This window comes from Chiroxiphia lanceolata, chromosome 2 (genome assembly GCF_009829145.1).
Source record: "Chiroxiphia lanceolata isolate bChiLan1 chromosome 2, bChiLan1.pri, whole genome shotgun sequence".
NCBI classification, from domain to species: domain Eukaryota; kingdom Metazoa; phylum Chordata; class Aves; order Passeriformes; family Pipridae; genus Chiroxiphia; species Chiroxiphia lanceolata.
In genome coordinates, this window is record NC_045638.1 from 99,475,366 (window position 1) to 99,498,628 (window position 23,263).

A 23,263-nucleotide genomic window follows, 5' to 3' on the forward strand; every position below is an offset into this window, starting at 1 on the left:
GTTAAGGTACAACTGAAGGTAAAGTCAAGGCAATTGGTTTAAGAACAAAGGATGTACTGTGAAATAGCAAGATTTTTGTTTCAACATGTAGATTTCTGATTAAATTTTCACTCAAGACAAATAAAGACTTTCAAAGCATCAAATGAGTAAGTGAGAAAACTTACTTCACATTCAGAACTATTGTTCCCAACATTTTTGTTTCCACTTTAAAACTTATTTTAGGCACAGTAGAGAGCTACGCTGACTTAAATCAAGAGAGTAATAAAAAAAAAGGTTTTTCTGTTATGTTACCTGTCACTAGCACAGTTACTTGTTGCTGTCCAGTCATGTTGAGGGTTGACTAGGATGCCCCAAGAGAGAAACACAGAGGTTGGGGTGAGAGTGCCAACTACCAGCTGCAGAGGCTTTTGTGTCTTGGTCCGACCTACATACGAAATATATAAAGTTAGCTTCTCTCTCCTGCAGTTGGATAGTAAAGTAAATGAAGTCCTACCTTACTTCTAAGTTTGAAGGGAAAGGTACAACAGTTTTTTTTCACAGTCACCATTTCCAATGTATGATTTACAAAAGGGGTAGAGACAGTGTCTGATCTCTTTTTTCAGCCTAATATTCCATTTAAATCTAGTTTTTGAAAATGAGCAGTTGGTGATTTGGGTATGTTTAATACAAGAATAAGCTATACATAGATTAAATTCAAGGCTCTGGCTGTCTTGGCCCATATCGCAGAAGGTATGACACAGAGTTCAGGATATCAGGAAGTCTCTCTTTGAATGTGACAGAAATAGTAACTTCTGGGCAGATTTCTTACTAACACTGCAAATAGGTCCATAGATAATTGATACTTTCTGCAGTGTTCTTCATCAAGAGTAATATAAAACCTACAAAAGTTCTTCTGCCTTTAACTGTAGGTAAAATCAGAGTCAGCATCTGCATCTGGGGAATTTTTCTCTTTTAACTATCTACTATATTGAAAATGTACAGCTTTTGCATGATCCTTCACTTTAGCTTTGCTCTGAATTAAGGAGCACAACTCTTGTGTAGAGGACGAACTTTATTTAAAGAAAGTTTAAAAGCTAAAAGGTGGAAATGAACAAATGATCTAGAGAAACTATATAGGCTGCTATAAACCTAAGGAGAACCTCTGGTGCATGGAAGACGATTAATTAAGGGAAATTGATATGTTATTTGCATCACATTACGTACTTCAAAAATCTAAAGGATCTGTACCTCCTCAAAATGTACAAGTGACAACACATTCCCTGAAAGTTTGTAAGCCACTGATCTAATGGTGCTATTTCTCACTGTTGTGAAACAGACTCAATTAACTTTCTTCTCATGCCTTTTGAATCCTGTTATGAGGGTAGACTGTAGATACAAAAATTAATTATGACCAAATAGTGCATTGGGCATTTTTTGGTTTTGTGTTTTTTGATATATATATGTATGTGTATGTTGCATCTGAAAGGTAAATTACTTTCCAAAATCTTTCCAGACATACTGTTTTAGGTCTGCACAAAACTAAGTAGAAATTAATCCCAAGCAGTTAGCAGGAACTAGAAGAACAATCATATAAAGATCTGAGAATAATTTGGGTTGGAAGTGACCTTTAAAGGCCCTTTTGAAAAGGTCCTTTTAAAAGTCCAAGCCCCCTGCAATGAGCAGGGACATCTAAAACTGGATCAGATTTCTCACAGCCTGACCTTGAGTGTTTCCAGGGATGGGGCATCAGTTTATTTTTTGCAACAGTCCAGTGACCCTGAGAGTCATCTCCATATTAAAATTACATAAAAGATCCTGTCTTCTTTCAAATACTTCAAGAAAAAGATGCAGTAATGCTAAAATACCTGAACAAGATTTCTTGTTTGAAACACGTGCTGGTCTTACTGAAACCAAATACCGTGGCTCTGCATCTGTAAATGAAGACAAATGCAATTAGTACAGATGTACTATTTATTTGAAACAGGGATTAATATATAAACCTATAATTAACAAGAAAAAGTCAAATATTCACTGAATGCTTGACACATTATCCAATCTTTTTGATCTTTAGGCATGTTTTCATTAAGATCTATGAAGTTTAAAATAATAAATGATTTGATTAAAACAATTTTGAGATGGTGAATTTAATTTGGGAGATCCTCTTCAGAAACAAGATTTTCCCTTACTCTTAAAATCAGATGCCAGAGATTTCTGCCTTTCTTAACTACTTAAAGCCAAGCTCTATTCTCATCGAACTGCAACATGAGAGAAGTCCTTACAGGAGCTTCCAGCGAGATATCCATGGGCAGAATTTGGCTCACCATATATCAATCAAAATTATATTTGCTATAGTTTTTATAAAAAAACATTGATATATATAAAATTCTTATTCTACTTTAGATGCATTTATCTAGATCTGTATCTATAGGTGACAGACTGAATTTCCTGCATATTTCAGTGTAACCGACTGCTTGAATTCTACCAATTAAACAGAACCACTAAGAAATCATTCCATTTTCTCTTACACCCAGGTTTCTGTAAGGAGAGAGAAAAGAAAAGCAGTACTGAAAAAAACAGAAGCTTTCTGTGCTACTGAAAAGCCTATGTGGGTAAAAACACTCTAACTTAACTTCACTGATTCTATGCATCTAAATCACTGGAAGCCCATGCTATGGGTGAATTTTAATTGTTTAGTTACCATTTTTTAATGGTTTCAACCACACCCAGTAACTAAGATGAGCATTGAAAACAGCTGCTCCAGGCAGTGTGGACAAAAGAATTAGTCAAAAAAAGCGCATCGCCAAAGTACAAATACATCTTCATCTACAGAAAAATCTTCTGAAATCCGTGTAATCATATGGATACCTTTTGTATTGAGACCTAAAACTTGAAATAAGTGACATTTTAATATATTTTGATTTCCCTGCACTTTAATCCCAGTTTCCTCCTGTGCATTCATGACCACTTGTGATGCTGTTAAGACTCTCACAAGTATTCAACAAAACTAGTTTCAAGCATCACCTTGAGAGCTTGTGAACTACAAAGTCAGTCTTCAAAGCTGTAAAAAATTACAGTTTTTCCAGCAAAATTTCCAAAAATTGCGAAAGAAAGTTATCCAAATGGTTTGGAACAGTTAATTTTGCTCTGCTCCATAACTGGAAAAATTAATTCTGGCTGAAATCTGATATGACCTGTGTAGCAACATTGATATAGATTAACTGCTAAACAAAATGTGGTAATAAAGACTGAAAATGTCTTTCTGTACATCTCAAAGATACAAAACCCGGAATTTTTTGGGAATCATTAGTTCTAACAGGTGTTTTTGTTCTGTAACAAAGTGCTCTCTGTGGAAATATTTTGTGTTATGTGCTGCTCATTAAGCGCTTTTTTTTGGTGGATTTAACAAATGTTGTCTTGATAAAAAATAAAACATATCCCTATTTCATAGACAAATAGTTCTTCTGACTGTAATACCATCTATAAAAGGAAGTGTTTAGGAAAATGGACTAAGACTAGATGTTGAGAGAGTGCTGCTATAGAACAGGCAGGTTTCAAAAGTACCACTTGTCCAGTTTAGAACCACTGAATTTAAGACAATATTGTGATCATAATAACTGAAATCAGAATTTGAAATTATTAAACGAGTACATTCAATAACTGGGATGCAACACTAAATTTCTCTTCTGAACTTAACTAAAAGCATATCTTAATTTAGAAATATGATTCAATGATTCCTGAGCAGAACCACACACATTGCCAGATAGATGCTAAGAGTACAGCAACTATAGTTTAAGTTAAATTCATTGGTCTGATGCACAGTATTAAACCATTATGCATGGACTGGAGAATACGTGCCTTGAAGCGCTTTTATTCTAGGCAAATATATGTTCTATATCCAAGGCATCTGAAATCAAGAAATGCAAACACTTTCTTTAATATCATGTAATGAGCCCTGATTCAGGTTTAGCAATGGGAGTTCTTTCTTAGTCTTCCACTGTAATTTAACATTTCTTTTAATAACTTCAGAGGTTTCACGCTGATTCAGTCCTCTTGCTGAGAAATATATGTGTCAGTTATCATCACAACCAGGAAATCATCTGATGCTACTATGACTCAATTAATTTTCAGGGCCTTAAAACATTGCCTCACCCATATACTAAACTCTATCAAGCTGCAAGAACTATTTTATAATAATTTGTGTTCTTTTATGATGTCTATATACACATAATCCACTCTACAGATTCATGTCTATAAGAAGGAGGAATTTTGGGGAGAAGTGAGCAAGACATGAAAAGAAAAAGAAAATGTGAAATACCAAAACCTAAATAAAACCATAATTTAGTTTGTACTAGTTCATCTTAATGCTTAAGAGAGAAATTGCTGAAATAAGAGGTAGGTAGCAAAAGGTGACTGTCAGTCATAAAAATATGGCTGACTGTATGTCATTATGATTCAGAGAATATACCGACTATCAACACTGAAATATATTTAAAAAGAAAAGTACATTTTTAAAATGAAATTATAACCTCAAGTAAAAGCAAATCACATTACAAAGACAATCCTGTTTACAACTCAATATTTCTTATTTTTTTGAACTGTATTTAGTAAGATAAGGATAATTACATAATTATCATTAATGTTGAAATATCTGGACACAAATGCACAGATCCAGCATCTGCCTCCAGAAATCATTTCAACATTAATCAGTATACAACAGAGACATACATGACACACATGCAAGATACAGATCTGTCTGTCTCTCATCCTGAGCCTCACAAATGAAGGATCCCTACAGAACAATGAAAACTTTAACAAGTTCATCTTGAAATACATTTGCAAATTTGCTATGAAAATCTTAGCGGCTGCTTGATTCCTAACACATTCTTAGAAGGCTGCTACTATAAGACTAACTTAATAAGTTTACTTGTTTGAACCTATTATTCTCTGGCCCCTTTATTAAAGCTAGAATGACAAATATCTCGGCTAAGAGCTCCTTTCAGATCAGAAATAATGTCCAAAAAGTGACCACCTTCAGTTCTTCAGCCACAAAGGACTACAGGAAAATGCCCGGATGTACCAGGGAAGTGCTGGCCAACAAATCCAAGCCTAATTCTTAGTGATATAGTTCCCCAAATATGGGCTGTTTTGACCATTCAGTTCAGAGGCACCAATACATCAGTAAAACTGCTCTTTCAAGTTTAAACGTCCACAGTAGAATAAAGCAATGCCAGTTTGAAACAAAGCACAGCACTCCGGCAGGCACACACACCTAACCTGATGATTTCTGAAGCAGAAGGGAAGAATAGTCACACACCGAAGACATCAGTATTTGTAAAGCAATAGTATTTGTATCTATAGCATTCAATACACACAGTAGAGGCATGCATATGTGTTCAGTACATATTCTTACAGCTTTTCCTCTCAGTTCTCAGAAGTATTAGACAGAAACATTCAGTCATCTTGTTTTAGCTTTTAAACATCAAGACTACTACAGCTTGATGAACTGTCACCAGTTAGATGAAATAGTTTTCCTAACTCCTTCAGTTTCTCAGGTTTCTTTTCATCCAGACAGTCCAAAAGACACGCACAACACAGGTACGCCCACAATTTCCCACAGAAGAAATATTTCAAAGAGTGTAAAGTTTCACAAAAGCAAACCAGCACCTTGGTGTCATTGTAAAAGAAAAAACTGAGTGAGATTCAGTTATATTAATGAATAAAATTACTAAAAGAAAAAAGCTTTTATTATCCACCTTAACAGCTTATGAAGACAACCATAATTTCACAAAAATACTTGCCACTTATGAAATCAGACTTGTATAGGAGAACACTTACTTCCATGTGCCATGAGCTAGGCTATCAAATCAGTGGCAGCAGGCATTTAATGTGCCCTACAAAATGCTAGGAAATTTTGGTTTTGTTCAAGTATACTAGTCAGTTCAGGGTTCTGCCAATACAGAAATGCAGTTGGAAGCAAAACAACATAAGAATGAACTGACTGATGAACTCAGAATAAATTTTAAAATAAAATGTGACAAACATATCATTAGAATTCATAGGCCAGTGAATTCAGAAATCAAAACAAAGTATTTTTTAGCTTCAGGCTGCAATTCCTTAATTTGCATTTAGGGATTGCTAAAGATTTACTACAGGATGTTGTTAAAGGCAAAGGCCAAAGGTGGAGAAAGGGGAGGATTGAAAGTATTGCAGTGTATCACGCATGGGAAAAGACAGAGAAGTGGGACAAAGAGGCTGGCATGAATGAACCTGCTCCTGGTCAATCCACTTGTTTAGATGCAGGGGCAGCTGCTGACCTCCTCCAGATCCTCCATTCCACTAGGGTCAGCTAACATTAACAATGAGAATCTGGTTTTTTGGGAAGTTGTCAGGAAGCAACATAATGCTGAATTAATTTTCACATGATTTGGCATCTTGGAAAGCATGTAGCTAATACATCTGCACTTTTCTGGTAATTGGTCAGATACAAAAAACTGCACACTAAGATCTTTCAGCTAAGGACTGCTCTAACACAGATCCCTGAATTATACTTTTTAAAATATATTCAAAGGGCTACTAGAATTTTGCCCTATATACATATAGGCAAAATTCACATGCCGCTTATTATGGTTGTTATAAAGCAGAATTACCAGTACATTCTCCTCTTACACTGTAAAATCTCGCTTAAAAAAGCAAAAGCAAAAGCACTGCCCAACCCTAAGTTGGTTTTAGAAACTGAAAGGGAAATTGATTGTGTTCACTCTGCTAAGTAATTACTGTTCATTCTTATAAAATTTCACTGTCTCCACCCAATTTTTTGTGTTACTTCAACAGTATCAGCTGTCTCTAGAAGGCTGGCTTGCAGCCTTCCTAGCCAAGCTAGAACAAACTAACACAAATTTCGCAGGTAAATACTCTTTCTTTATGAGTCAGGCAGACTGAACAAATTTAGATAAAGGTTTAAGTCAAGCCCAAAACTTTTGAATGAGTCTCTTCACTTTTTCATTAGTCTAGCTGAATTTACATTTGGATATCTTTTGACGCTGTCTGAATAGCTTCCATACCAATAATAATGTTGTTTACTGTGATGTAAACTCATCAAGTACACTCAAAACACATTTGGTATCCTTATAAAAACACAAACTTCTTTGAAACAAACTTTGATGCTGCCTCATCATTGCCATTTACCCTTCAGTTGTGATTCAAATTAACCTATCTACCAATGCATGAAGCTGCTCAAGAGTTTGTTGCCAGCCAGTATCTATTCATTAAAAGTTCAGGAAACCAAACAGAATCCTTTTCTCTTTGTACATTCCCTCTGCAGGCAGATCCCAATCCAAGGATAATGTTGCACAATTGCTGGCTTGTTTACTATATAACTGGCAAAAGAAAAACAAATATTTTAAGGTAAAAACCATTGCAGTGAGGTGCTGAATATTTTAATGGTTGAAATGTAGGTGGATGTCACTCTGTCTACAAAGCCATATAGCTCTCTTTAAAACCCTAGGAAATATCATGTTCTTATTAATTTCTTTCAAAATATATGCACCTATACACACACAAATTCATAAATTAATAAATCTTCTGACTTCGAGTCTCTTGTTAACAGAATCATAAGAGGTGTGTGACCCAGCAGAAAACCTGAGAATAAATTTCATCTTAATCAAAAGTGACTGAGTGGGAAATATGGAACTCATGGGCTTTAGAAATATGTATTATTGTGTATATATACTGTGTCATCTATTAAAGAAAAAAAGTTAATCCTTGCTTCATGTCCCATATTCCAGTTCCAACTGAGGTCAATTATTCCAAAGAGAATATGCTGCTCCTTTAACAAAACCAGGGATGGAGAGCTAAATCAAGGAAATGTCTCTCAGGCATTTCTTTCTGCTGTGTAGACCTATACTCTTTGTTTGAAAGGACAAATTATCATTTTCTTACAGATTGTATGCATTGTGGGGTATCTCATCTTCTGCGTTCATTGTTTCAAGATTATGAGTGCTTAATGATAAGCTTTAACGACTGTGCATGTGGCTGGTGCTCTTATGTGCTGTAGAGCTAAAGAAAGGTGCCTACAGTTTCCAGGTATTAGCTATTAACATTAAAGTTACGAAATACCGAAATCCCTTAAGTTCCAGGTGACGCTGAGCTTTCTGTTTTCAGTTTTGTAAAACATGCAGTATTAGAGCTGCTATTAAATAGTCAGTGCTCATGATGTTACATTCAGTCCTTTTTCCTCTTTCCAAAGATCTCAGAGTACCTGAAAAATATTAATCCCACTACTCCTGCAATACGGTTACACAGGTACTATTATGCCTAATACATACATATATGTGTATATATATGTACATATATATGTATATATATATGTATATATATATAAATATTTCTGTATACTACAGAAAATCCTGTACATCACTCTTAGCAATCTTTTGAACTGATTCAAAAGCTACATGTGGGATAAATCAGATAAGACAGACACAGCTTAAGCGATGGTTATGATGTCAAACACTGGACTGGTGAAAGAATTACAGAGAGATTCCAGGAGTAACAACTCATGAAAAGGAAAGTCAACCTTTGCCACAGTGATCTAATCAAAGTATCTAATAACTTAATTATTCTGTGTCTAGCATCTTATTTTTTTCATATTTTATTCTGCAGTTTTCAGCGTGGAGCAGACACCTTCAATGGCCTTAACTGACCTCATCAAAAAGATGGCAATTATTACTTCTATGCTTATGTGTCCTTATTTCCCCCTTGTGATCCCAAGATCACCAGCATTACAATGATGGGAGTAACCCAGATTCATTTCAGGCTAGAAAAGCTTAGAGAAAGCAACAGGAAAACCCTTAGAGATTAAACAGATTTCTCAAAAGGTCAAATCCTGGTATGTCAATTTTGTAATTACTTATTCTTTCTCCCTGTTCCAGGCAACAGAATATAACATTCTTGACATGGTTTAATCTCTTCCATGAAACAACTCATGGAAGTCCATCAGTAACTTCTGACATTGAAGCTACAGGTTATTCTATAACATGTAGAACTGGAGTAGATCCCTGCCAGAAAAGACATAATTTTGATACAAATGTTTCTGTCAAAGGGACTCAACCACGCAGTTCTCAAGACTGTTTCACTACTTCTTGCATTATTTGTTAAAAACTTGCATATCTCCCTTGTATTCTACTTTGCAACTACAACTTTAGGCAAACCATCCCATTTGATCTGTGATGTGGTCAATTTAGTACAACGAAAATCCTCAAAATAAATACCATTAGCAAACTTTTCCAAACAACAAAAAATATTTTTTCTCCTTGAAGGATCTACTTTCACCTGAAATTCTTCAAGGCAACCTTAAACAAACACAAAGAAACCTGAGCAACAACCCAATAAAAACAAAATATAGGAAACCCAAAAGTTCATATTATCCTCACTCTTTCTATAATTCACGCATAGTTCCCATAAAGCAAGTAAAGAAAATATGTCTTACCAAGTTCTGTTACATAGTTTTTTCCGTCTGAAGGTAAAGGAATGTACTGATTAGAAAAGAAGTTGCTTCCATAACCCAGGACAAAACCTTCTAGTTTGGTGTTTTGACTTGGTCGGAGATATCTCATGCAAACGGTGTCATCTGTTGCATTGATCTGAACCTTCAGACTCTGCCTTTTCACTGGGGAAAGAGTGAAAAAGAGGAGATCAAAATGTGTTATCTGCAATCATATATTCAGTAATGGAATATGACAATATAACAATATAAGGCTGTTTCATTTGCTAGTAGTAAGCAACTGAACAATTTCTTAAAGGTGAAGTCTCCTGGAAACCCAGTGTATTTAAAAAAGTAAACTATCAGTCATGGAAAATTGTGTTTGCCAACACGACTGTTTTTCCACTAGTTTAGCATTGTCATTAGCTGTAACACCTACAATTGCAGTAGTAAAAAAGTACATGAAGTAACTGGTAAAAATGTAAGTATTTTTTCCTTTAAATGAGAGAGTATAGTAGCATTAGCCATCTATAGGATCCATTGGTGAAAAATTACAAGGTTTTCTTTTTTTTGTTTGTTTTGGTTTTGTTTTGTTTTTAGTAGAAAATATGAAGTTTTAACATTAAGTTAATCAGTTAATCACACTGCAAAATTAGGGTAGAGGATAAATAGTAACTAGATTCAAATAAAACTGCTACAACTCTTTTTTTTTTTTTTTTGTTATGTTGGGCTGGAAATGTAATTTTCTATTTGGAATTACTCCAGGACACCTAACTAACATATATGCTTTACTCAAAATTACAAAGACACTTGTTTTAAACATTCAGTTTTATTCTTTCCAGGGGAACAGCACACAGCACATAAGGTAAGAAACATCTTGTATATCCATCTAAAAAAATTTGACTTGTAGCAATATGGAATGACTTCACAACAGAATAACTATCTTTTTCAACTATAAGTTGGTGTTTTGTCTTCTTCTTGGTGTGGTGAGGCACAATTGGCTTTTCTTTCCTCAGTACGTACAATTTTAGTATTCCCTTGCCACTGTTAGGCCTATCATATCTCCAGAACTGTTGGATTGTTGGCTTTACCCCAAACTTATGACACCAGCACTAGACTAGTACATTTTGGGTTATTATTTCTCTTCTCATTCTCAAAACGTAGATTTTTAATCCCAACAGATTTTCAGGCATGTGTCCAATCATAAGGGCTGAAATTATCAGAAAAAACAGAACTTTGCACACAATCATTTTACTTCAGGAGCTAAATCCTGAAGTAATGTTATATATGAGATATATGATATATCATGGAATGACAGGGTAGAGCAATCCTAAACTAACTCTTTCTTTCTTTTTCTTTCTCTTTCTCTTTCTTTCTTTCTTCTTCCTTCCTTCTTTCTTTCTCTCTTTCTTTTTCTCCCTCTTTTTTCTTTGTCTTTCTTCTTTCTTTTTCTTTTCTTTCCTTTTTCTCTCTTTTCTTTCTTTTTTTCTTTCCCTTCCTCCCTCCCTCCCTTCCTCTATCTAACTCCCTTCCTTTCTTACTTTTACTCTCTCTCTCTCAGTAATTGCAGACTGATATTCAAAGTTTCTCTAAACAAGTATATATATCACCCCATCCTACCATCCTTTAATTTTTAGAGAAATTTTAATGACTAGAGTTGCCAAGAGGCCAAAATCCTCAATTTGTGAAGATGATTTAGTAGGTGATTTGAGCATCTGCAGTTGTCTGCACGCAGAATGTAAAGCCTTAAGCCAAACACTTTATGCCTCTTCCCTTTATAGAAAGAAGCATACAAGTAAAACTGATGGAAAACATGTGCCTCCCTTCCTTTATCTAAAGACTCATCAAATAAAAGCATTTGGCCAGGAAACCATCACAATTTTCCAAAGGCAACTCTGCCAGGTTCCAGAAGACTGCAAGGCCTCTAGAAAACTCAGTTCTGTGACATTTTCAGCTGTACAATACTATCACAGGGAAAAGAGTGGCAGTTGCTTCCTTATCTAAATGACATCCTCACTTGTTTTATTTTCAGTACACAAAATTGCTGCAGGTGTGCAAGTCTGAATATCAACAGAGCTCCAAAAAAGCAGAAACCAGGAAGAAAAGCCAACAGACTTCAAACTCCTCTAATGAGCTTCATAAAGACACTTAGTAAGAAGTGGCAACATAGTTTAGTATTATTACCTCTGACTGACAGTAAGATACATGTGTTTTAATTTATGTAGTCTGCAAAACTCTAACTTTGGAGATCTAAGCATAAAAGAAAGGATGGCCTCCTGGTCTCTACCAATATTCATATCTAAGAACAAAGTAAGACTTAGAGTACTTGATTAAAATATGGTAATTTGATTACTGCATTAAAATTCTTAATCAGTCTCAAAATTGTATTTCAAAAAAATTAGTAAAGATCTATTTTAATTATAAATTTACAGCAGTTTCAACCCTCTTTTTTTTTACACACAGTTGTATCTATGTATCTCTCAGTTATACTTTACATAAATTTGAAGACCTAATTCTAATTTAAGATTGAATTCAACTGGGTTTGATTCCAGTTTGATAAATACCACGGTTTATTCATAAACAGTCAATTATAATGATGAGTGGTCTTGGTTTTATTTAAGCCTTAGAACTCTCAGTGAGGTTTCTAAAACTAGAAAGTCTAAATGGGATCCCAAAACAGCAATAGCTTTGAGATAGGATCCTTTAGATCTTTTCTGTATAGCTAGCATATCAAAACCACCAAGAGAGCTTTTAAACTTGAGCCAGTTCTAGCAGAAAATAAACAGGAATAATGTAGTTTGAAAAACAGAGAATAAGGCAGAACAGAATGAAAGGAGATGAACTTAAAATTTTAAAAAAATAAATCTTTGTTCTCACCACCCTGTCTTGACAGGGCAGGTCCTTTTCCCTTAGTTCACTTTTAAGTATAGGATCCTTTCAGTGATGGTCTGGATAGCAACACACACTGCAGAGTCCCCATAGCAGTTAGGAAAAAATCACTTAATCATAAAATCACATGGATTGGAAAAGACCTTTAAGATTGAGTCCAATCCAAACCTAGCATGTTCAAGTCCGCCACTAAACCAGATCCCCAGGTGCCATATCTATATGCCTTTTAATACCCCCATGGATGGTGACTCAACCCCTTCCCTGGGCAGTCTATTCCAATGACTGGTAACCCTTTTGGTGAAGATATTTTTCCTAACATCCAATTTAAACCTCCCCTGGCACAACTTGAGTCCATTTCCCTTTGTCCTATCACTTGTCACTTGGGAGAACAGACAGACCACTGCCTCACTACATGCTCCTTTCCAGTAGTTGTAGAGAGCGAAAAGGTTTACCCTGAGCCTCCTTTTTTCCAGGCTAAACAATTCCAGCTTCCTTAGCCTCTCCTCGTGAAACTTGTGCTCCAGACCCTTCACCAGCTTTGTGGCCTCTCTTGACACACTCCAGCATCTCTATGCCTTTCTTGCAGTGAGGGGCTCAAAACTTAACATAGGATTTGAAGTGTAGCCTCACTGGTGCTGAGTACAGGGGAATGATCACTTCATTGGAACTGCTGACCACAAAATTTCTGATCCAAGCCAGGATGTCATTGGCCTTCTTGGCCACCTGGGGACAGCTCATGTCCAGCAGGCTGTTGACCAGCATCCCCAGGTCCTTTTCCACCAGTCAGCTTTGTATTGTTATGACTCAAGTGCAGGGCACAGCATTTGGCCTTGATGAAGGTAGACAACTTGCACAGCCTTTCCCTCATCCAGGAATTGAGTCACCTTGTCATAAGAGGAGATGAGGTTAGTCAAGCAGGACCTGACCTTCGCAAACCCTTGTTGACTGGGTCGAAAACCCTGGTTGTCCTGTACATGCTGCATGATGGCACACAAGACAATCTGCTCCATGACCTTCTCCTGCCCAGGAGGTCAATCCCGTAGTTCCCCAGATTCTCCTTCCAGCCCTTCTTGTAGATGGGCATCACATTTGCTAACTTCCAGTCAACTGAGATCTCCCCAGTTTGTCAGGACTGCTGGTAAAGGACTGAAAGTGGCTCAGTGAGTACCCCTGCCAGCTCCCTCAGCACCCTTGGATAGATCCCATCCAGCTCCATAGACTTGTGCATGTCTAAGTGGTGTAACATGTCACTAACCATTTCCCCTTGGTTTAGGGGAGCTTCATTATGTTCCCCATTCCTGACTTCCAGTTTAGGAAACTAGGTACCCCAAGAACTATTAAAAAGCAAGGCAAAGAAGGCCCTGAGTACTTTAGCCTTTTCCTCAGCCTCTGTTGCTCTGTTTCCCCCTGCATGCAGTAAAGAATGAAGATAATATTTCTTTTCCTCCTTGGAGATCTAGATACAGAGTCTGCTCCATGCTTTTCTTAACTGTCTTCTACCCCTTCTGTAAGCTCCTTGCTTACTATTCCTTCCCTCCTTACAGCAGAAGTCCCCCTAGCAGGGAGGGCCCAGTCGATCTCAGCAAGAGCACTCTTCTTCCCTTCTTCTTGATGGCCTGGTCCAAAGAGCAGTAAAGAGCAAGGCAGACAAAACCTATTCACTTTTATTTAGCTGCATGTTTTTAAGGGAAAATAACTGTGCTAAAGCAAAAATACAGATACCACACTTCGTATGACTAAACCACATTCCTGTTCATGGGCTGTGTGGATTCCAGAATCAGTGAAAACAAGGGATGAATTTGCAACCGGTAAAACAATAACTGGCCAGTTTCTGGAAGTGTATGAGCAGAAGTGAAGCAACCTAGAGCAGGGAGAGCTCAATCCTACATGCTGCACAGACACTGCCAGTCTAGTCAAGAGAGGGCCAGCCAGAAGCAGTACAGATATAAAGGACTTCATATCAATTAACTTGGTAAATGGGGACTGCTCTCAGGAACATATCAGCAAAATAGATTTCACTTGTGTTGATCTCACAGCATTTTGAACAACTAACAGGAAAAGCATTCTCCTTCTGAGTAATATGTCTGTCTTAGCCACCACTCAGATAAACATCCATTAAATATGATTGAATGGTCAAAGGAAGTCCCAGGAACTTGAAAGTTATGATACTATGATAAGAATGTCTTTGATTTTAAGAAAATAACTTTGTCATATTATGATATCAGAATACCTTTTTTCCCCACATCATCTTGATGAAAGAGTTGAATGATAAACTAGATACCTTCTAATTCCATTCATTTGTATCAGCTTTTGGCATATGTTATTGAAACTCTGGTCTTAAATACTTGCATTTGTAGCATAATTCTTTTACACTGAGGACATCTCCAAATGGAATATTCTGGGACCTATAGCTACCTCTGTAAAACACTCTTTCCCTCTGTGTTTGCCAGTAGAAATTCCACACTGATTGGCAAGTGTTCTCTTCAACAAAAGTTAGTTGACTGCCAAAATCAGCAGGAGAAACTGTGCAAAGCATATCTGAAGTAAAAGCACTATGTTAAGTGCATCAAACTGCTGGCAGTGCTAGAATCACTCCAAGGAAAGGACTCTTTGCCTGTAACTGTTAGACAGCTTGATGAATCAGCTGCATCATAAAGGAACCAGCCACCAACAATTCTTCAGAAAGAAGAAAATAGCTACAACTAGTCTGAGGAATCCAGCTGGGAGCACCATAGTTTGGCTAGTTGGAATGTATAGGCAACAAGAGCCAAAAGCAAATAAATATTGAAACTTTAAAAAAATTAAGTTACTTAATTGAGATTTGCTTTTTTAAAATGTGAGAGCAGCCACAGAAATTAATATGCAAAACATACAGCTGGACAATTGCTGTTCAAGTTTTGGACCCACCATGGATTACGTCAACTACCTTCTTTTCTCTTATCACAACTTCAATTAATCACAGAATAGTAAAGGAAGAGGGGGAAGACTTCCTAAGCTACCATCTCTTATTCCTACCAACTAGCTACAAGACAAAAAAAGAAGTCCAATTTTCAATTTCTGCTTTCACAACAGAAGTTCAGTCAAAGCCTAATGATTTAGGTCTAACATCCCCCTAAGAAACCACCATTGCAAAGCAGTCTGTGAAGGCCAAGTAGTATCTACTAAGAATAGATTTACATATTTTTTTCTATTTAATAACTGGAGAAAAGTAAGGAGATACACAGAAGTAGTTCATTGGGCTAGTTGCATTAAAGGAGTATCTGTTCAGTAATTGGGGACAATGGTTTTTCCAACCTATAAAAGCAAATAAAACCATGACTTTGCTTCCCAAAAGGAAAAAAAGAAAAAACGAATTTTGTTTCATTAACAAAGACTTAAAGCCTTTGAAATTTGGTGTCCTATGGTCCACTATTGTTACATTATAGTTAGTAGCAATAGATGTAGAGTGAGTTAAAATTGTCAGGTGGTTTAATATTCCTGTTTCAAGGAACACAAGAGAACATGGGTAATAGGATGACTGGAACAAGAATTAACTGGCTCTTTTTTGTTTCTACCCGAACTCCAAAATATATCCTGGCCTTGTCAAATGGAGCCTCTTCAGCTGAAGAACACTCTGTTTCTTTCTTCAGCTTGAGAAAGTATGTCAGCAGCTGGCTGATAGATTATTAACTAGTAGTTAACACATTTAAAACTTCAAGAATGAAATACAAATTAAATAAAGTAACCATTTTTTGTTTTGAAATTTTTTCATTTTGAAATAAATTCATCTTGGCATCTTACATTTTGAACTCTTTGTTTCACTGAAGGTTCAGCAAAAGCAACACTGGGATGAAATGTTACTTTCACTCATACTGTCAGTCGACTGCTGTGCTTTAAGTGTGTACAGTCTCTTGTGATCAAATACAGCCTTATTTTTTTTTTATCCATGGAGTGACAATCCTTGAACTCTGTCCTACAAAACTAGAGGGTGAATACAGCTGTATTGTATTACAGCAAATTTGGCTTTTTTGCCAGAATTCCTTTGACCTTACATTGAGTTTGTTTTTCACCGTTTCAAAGATTTTAGAGGGCATGAAGGCGAGACCCAGCACTGACTCCCAGAGTGCTAGACAAATGAAGTGTGCCTTATGAAAATATATTAACACCATCTATTTGTAAGCACCACTTCACTTATTCAAATCACTCACAGCAGTGTTTTGACTTTTCCAAATCTGGTGCCACAGTACCACCAGGCAAGATTTCAATGATAATCTAACACTGTGTAACTTTTATTTTCTTCTATTTTACATTTTTGTATTTATTTTGGCTCCAAAACATGGAGAAATATTGGTTGTTTGGCTCAAAACCAAATACAGCTTAAAATGGGAAACATTTAAAAATAGTTCTGTTTCTATGTAGTAGGATAAACAAGGCACACTTCTAAGACAGCCACAGTCACTGAATCATGGAATAATTTAGGATGGAAAGGACTTCTTTAAGTCATCTAGTTCAACCCCCTGCTCAAAGCAGACCTCATCAGACCAGGTAGCTCAAGGCTACATCCAGCTGAGTCTTGAGCATCTCTGAGGACACAGATTCCATAACATCTCTGGGATAACCTGTCCCAGTATTTAGTATACTTGTGTTAAAAAAAAATAAAATCCTAATGTCTAACTGGAATTTCCCGTCTTTCAATTTGTGCCCAGTGCCTCTTATCATATTACTGTGCACTTCTGCAGAAAATCTGTATCCTCTTTGTATCATCTGGTCAGGTAGCTGTGGACAATGTTAGATCATCTTCCTCATCACAGATTAAATAAAACATGAACTCTCTTAGCTACAAAATTCCCATTAATTAATATTCTCAGTAATGAAAATTGGTGCCATATAAAAAAGGCAACAAAGAACACTTAATTAAGGGAGGGTGAGCTAAAAGCGTTGCATATGGTTTTGTCATTTGCAAGTGAAGTTCCCCAAATAAATATTTTTTCCTAAGTGTTATTATGTCTACACTCTGTATATAAGCCTAATATTATTTCAAATAATGCTATTTTTTTCACCTAAATGACACTGTTGAATACACAAGTGGTAGATTTTCCCTGTTTTGAATATAGTACTTGATAGATTGGATTAATAAAGCTTGTTATTTTAAGATATATTATGAAGGAGGATGTTTATTATAACTAAAAACTAGTAATTGATTCCATCTTATTAAAGTTGTGAAGTTGGCATCTCTTTTCAACTCCCAGTGTAACTGAGAGAGTAGATGTGATAGCATGGTAAGAAGAACCTACCCCATAACTAGCAGTAATTTGAAAGAGAAGAAAAGACATCACCTAAGAAAGACCCAGACAACATAAATTCCATCTAACTTCTGATGTCTAGTATGAGTTGGATGCCTCCGAGGAGAACTTATGTGTTATAGAAGAAGCCACCTTATGTTGACCAACAGAAAATACAGAATTTCAATCAAGTCTCACTGGGAAATACACTAGAACAAGCTGTAGCAAGCTAAATTCAAGGTCACAATAGAAAATTAAAAAAAATAATAATCTTACTTTCATATAACCCTCCACAGCTTCTCTTGACACTGAAAGAAACCTTTTCAGACAATACAACCACAACACAAACACTTGTTCCATTTACTTCTTTTCAGAAATTACATTTAATAACCTAGAGTTGCCAGCTGAACATTTTGCCATCAGTTGTCTCGTGCTACAAGAACAGCCTCTTGGAATTCTGCCTTTGCTACTTGCCCAGCTCAGAATAAAGATGCATTCAAGAGATTTTAAAATAAATTCCTTCTTGTCTACACCTTCAAAATACTTTTATTTCAAATATGGCACCATTTTTAGGTGCATCAACATCCTTACCAGAATGCGCAGAGCAAATAAAATAGCATAAATTGTAGTTCCCCTCCACACTTTTTTCATATCTAGGGCAATTTTAGAAATTTAAATTATAATAGAGATTCACTACTAAAGGAGTAGAAGTATCTGAAATACCCAGAAGGGAAGACCCTCAATACTGGTGTTCAGCTGAAGGCAGTGACTCACTGAGACATCCATAGGAAGAGATGTACTGTGAGGGCTCAGGATCAGTCCCTTCCCTTCCTGTGCCCTTTCTCACAGCACTCTTTCAAGATTACTGACACCTTTTCCTTTAGTTGCAATGCATATTTAGTTTTACTAATGCTAATCAGAAATATGCTGCTCTTAACTGATATAAATTAAATAGATACTTCTCAGTGAAAATTGTTAGAGCATTTGTATTACAAAGCTACACTGATTTGAAACTTTCTTTGCCAATTCCTCTCTAGCAATTACTACAGCTCAGAACTGAGTTAGTAAGCTTGTATCTCCCTATTACTTTAGGATCAGTAAACATGTAGTTATATCAGCATTTCCAGCTTCCATGTGTCTACATAAATCAGCGTACCAAAAGAAATTTGTTACTCATATGCTGCCACCTCTTTCACTTGTTTTCAGGTCATTCAAGCACTTCTCTGAAGTTCCACTTCTATCTTTATCACTAGCTCCCTCACAAGTCTCCTTAAACATGTTGGTTTAAAATTATTTGTTATTGGACTTGGTAGAGTAACTATACTTATTCTTAGGGTGCAAAGCTGAAAAGAGCCTAGATTTGAACTCACGATCCCACTTCAGTCCAGCCCCCAATCCCAGCTTTCATTCTGCATCTCATTTCCTATTATTTGTTAAAATAGGAAATAGAATTGAAAACAAGCAAGAAAACTGTTTGAAAATAATCAAGCCTGCAACTCTGATGGAAAAGGGAACAGGAGTCAAACTTCCGAAAACCTCTTTGGAATGACTTCAAACAACATGACCCTGGCTCCCCTTTGAGAAAATCTTAGGAAGTTCAGCTCCTTTATGTGCCCAGTCAGTTAAACTTATCTGTGTTTAAAGGTAAAAATTTAGTTTAAATAAAATTCAACATTGAAATTCAACATTTCTGAAGGACAGGGAGAGAAAAAAGCCTATGTATTATTTTCAAGGCATAATGCTCTCTGAAACTCCTTCAAATTGAATAATTTTTGATATATATTACTTTTCAAATCAACAGCACACAAACTTAAAAGGGCATTATTTGTCCAGAAAAAACTCTTTGTTAGTAAAACAACCTGAAACCCCTATTTCAGTTTAGACTGTGGATCACTTATTTGCAGTAGGATAAAGTTTAATTTGGTTCTGATGTCATTAAGTCCTCCAGGGCCTTGTTCCCCTGGCCTTACTCTTAGAGCTAATTGTTTGTTGTTGTTTTTTCCAGACTGACCTGGCATGTATTTTTCTGGGCTGATGTAACTTCACCTGGACAGAGCTGATGAGACAGTGACTGTATCTTGCCCAGAAGAGCTGGTCTTTCCAATCCTGGCTCCTTCTCCTGTCCAATGAAACACGTCCAAGACAACTCCACCCAGGCTGGGCTACGAAGAAAACTGTGTCCTGGCCAAAGAATCTGATGGATTCTGCATAAATGTGTTCAATAAAGGCATGCAGAAGACTGTGGTGAGCAAGAGGAGTCTCCCAAGTTTTCTAGGTCTGACTTTTGTAAGCCTTCAAAGAGCACCAGCCAATGCAGCCAACAAAAGACAAATGTGGTATTTGGACATGGATGTATATAAGGTAGTCATATTCTACAGCTGATTAGTTGAATAAAACCATGGAATTTTTTTAACAACAGCTCCTCAATAGGGAGAGCTCAAAAATTACTAAGAACTTGAGGAGGTGAGGAATTCAGACAGTGTTGGTCTGGCTCTGCCCACAAATTATAGATTGAAGTGATCAGTTTTAAAGACCATAGACCTTAATGCAACAAGTTTCTTAAAAACACATTCATGGGCAGGCAGTGCATTATTACTGCCATTACCTATTCAATGACAAGCAGTGTTTAGCATCACCACTTCCTTAATCCACTTTTCATCTACAAATATCAGTGCATTTTTGAAGAACCAAAAATCAAAGGCATAATGAAAAACACTATCTGGAACTGCAACTGCATTTGCTTCTGTGAGAGGAGTGAAGATACCATACTTTGCAATCCAGGATGTTAACATTCATAACATTCGTTACCATTCACAGAGAATCTGCCACATGGATTAATGTGTACCCAGATTTCAGTGAGGTACTAATACTGCAACAGCCATTTTGAAGTCTGCTCCTTACATGAGGTCACTATCTATTACATCATAATAAATAATTTTATTTTTTTTCCCTGTGTGACTTACTCATCTGCGGGTCTTTTGAAATACTTTGGGAGGAGTCAGATTCAGAAGAAGAATATGAAATAACTGATGGTAAGAAAGTATAACTTCTGCTGTTTTAGAATAAGGCAGCTTTGAATGAAAATTTTAAAAACCCAAGCAGAAATAAATTAATGTTTTCATGTTTATCTGTATTCATAGAACAAAATATGTAATACTGAAATCCTCGTTCTGTGATGAGTATTACCTTACTTGCCATACTCCAAGCAATTGAAAGTCTTGAGCTCAGTATTCTGTAATGTTGGCTGGATGCTTTCATAGCTAAGTTTGCTTTAACTCCTTCTCTGATTCAGCACATGGTTATTTTTTAAGGACAAAACTGCTTAAAGATTGCAGTATTTAGACAGCTAGCAGACTCCACAAGCTATACTAACAGAATAAATTTGAAACCTGTTTGTCTAATCTCTTATCTAATAAGCCAGTGCACAGAGCACTATAAAATAGTCCAAGTGGATAAAACCTGGGAAAAAAGCAAAGTCAATGGCTAGAAGTACAGAGTATGTTTCCCAGGAAAAAAGTCTGAATAATTAGGAATCATCCAGCTTAGAGAAAAAGTAGGATGTGAAGACAGTATTCAAATATATAAAACAAACAAACAAGGTTCTGAGGAAAAGCAGTATAAATAAGTTCTGCTCTGTATCTGTGTAGAGAAGTGATAAACTGTAGCAAAGAAGATATCTGGAAAACTGAGAATGGCAGTGACACTCTGGAACAAACTGTCTAAGGAATAAGCACAAGGGGGTCCAAATGATTTCAGGAAGTCCATTTCACCCCTGTGTCTCTTGGTAGAAATCAATATTTTTTCACTTGAATGCTACTGTTTTTCTCCTGCACCTCTAAGCATGCACCATAGAGGCTCAAGGAGGGCTACCAGCCTCAGCGCTATGCTTGAATTCCAATATCCTACTTCCTATCTCTATCATGTAGATAAGGAAAATCCAATAAAGCATGATCTCTTCAGTATACAGATAAGCATAAGAGAACTGCCAGGGAGAAGCAAGATTAATTTGTCACATGAGAGTAGAAAAATATCTCAGTGCAATTGCTTGAGTAAGGACAAGAAAGAGCATCCAGGAAGCTGCAAGCTGTTCAGCCTAACAGTGACCACAAACAGAACACCTATGCACACGACAAACAAGAAGGTGGTTCAGACCAGCCAGGACAAATTTACCAAGGCCAAGCTGTCTGACTAACCTTGCTGCCTTCTGTCATCTTACTACTGGCATTGCATACCAGGAGAAAGGGGTGAAAGTAATTTACTTCAACTTTGACATAATTTCTACAGGTATTCTTCTTGTCAAACTGGAGAAATGCACGCTGGAGACATACATTACAGGGTAGATGGAAAACTTGGTTCAAAGAAGTTGTGGTTAAAAGTCCAGTCCTCTTTGATATTCTTTCTGGTTCTTTAGCAATATTCAGTGTAATTCCTAAACTCATTTCAATGAGGGAGAAAGCTTTGTGCTTTTGGGAAAGAACTTGGGTTGAGCAAAGTCCGTAATGATCTGCTTTCAAACTGAAGGAAGAAAAACTAGATTGAGACACCCATTCAGAAATAGTTGAAATTCTATTTCTAAATCCCCCATTACCCTCTGTACAGTTGAAACAGAAATCTTTAAAATAATATGCATTAAAAGATGGAAATGGAATGGGATTATTCTTTCTCTGAAATCACAATGGTTTTCCGCTCCCAGTGTTGCAACCACCAACATGAACACACAAAGTATTTGACTTCTATGTTCAAAATAACACCCAAGAAATACAGGACTTCAAATAGTGCAAAGATGAATAACTCTGGATGGGCACTTGGCAGTGGTGGTTACAATATTCTGTGTATCAACTTTGGAATAAATTCCCCACTCTTCAGACATAGACAGCTGATAAAGCAATCAAATATCTGAAGCATATATAAGAATTCTTAGGTGTATAAGACATTATGTTGTGCTTTGAGAACTGCAATTTGGGGTTGTCAATGCATTCAAGTCTATCAGCAAAGCTCTTAGCTGCTTCTTCTCTTTCAGTTTAGAAAGCTATAGACACAAACAAACAAATACCATTTAAATTAAAGAAAATTCCTCTCTGTTTCCCAAAGAGCAGACAAAATAAAGTGGTTTCACTTCTCTTCCTGTTCTCCAAACTGAACACTCTCACACTTGTGTATGACACTTGCTGGATACAGCCCAGTCCTACAAGGATTGATTCCAACTGCACATAGTTTTTCCAGCTGGAAAATGTATCTCATCTTGCACATTAAATGCGACGGGATCTCAAGGCTGATGACCTGGTTTCTTATTACAAAAAAAAAAAAAAAAAAAGGTACCAGGTTAAGAAAAACGAGAGGTGATCCTTTTTATCTTCTATATTGTTCTGCACTCTGAGTTTGCTGAGATCAAAGGAAAGATTCTGCAGTTCAAACATAGCTGAAGAAAGAAGCAACAGATTCCCAGTAAATCTTTAATTAAAAAAGTACTCATAAAATAAATATTTCATGATTTTAGAATGTATTATCAAATTCGAAAATTTCACAGAAATTCTTTTTCAGTAATATGAACACGCTGTGAGCATGTGACTCATCTTACAAAACCTAAAATGTGAAGTAAATGGTTCTAAATCAATGGATTAGAGAAAAAAGGGAAAACAAATATAGTAAGTATACA

General features: G+C 36.3%; 1 protein-coding gene across 9 annotated transcripts in view; it reads right to left on the reverse strand.

The window, feature by feature from the left end:
- Positions 1-23,263, reverse strand: part of ABI3BP (ABI family member 3 binding protein) — a 140,859-nt gene that overhangs the window by 107,910 nt on the left and 9,686 nt on the right. For all 9 annotated transcript variants that reach the window (XM_032677835.1, XM_032677838.1, XM_032677837.1 and 6 more), the window contains exons 2-4: positions 9,464-9,643; positions 1,845-1,910; positions 292-424 (exon numbers count right to left, since the gene is read on the reverse strand). In XM_032677835.1, the coding sequence (XP_032533726.1) occupies positions 292-424; positions 1,845-1,910; positions 9,464-9,643 (379 nt within the window). The remainder of the gene's footprint in view (positions 1-291; positions 425-1,844; positions 1,911-9,463; positions 9,644-23,263) is intronic.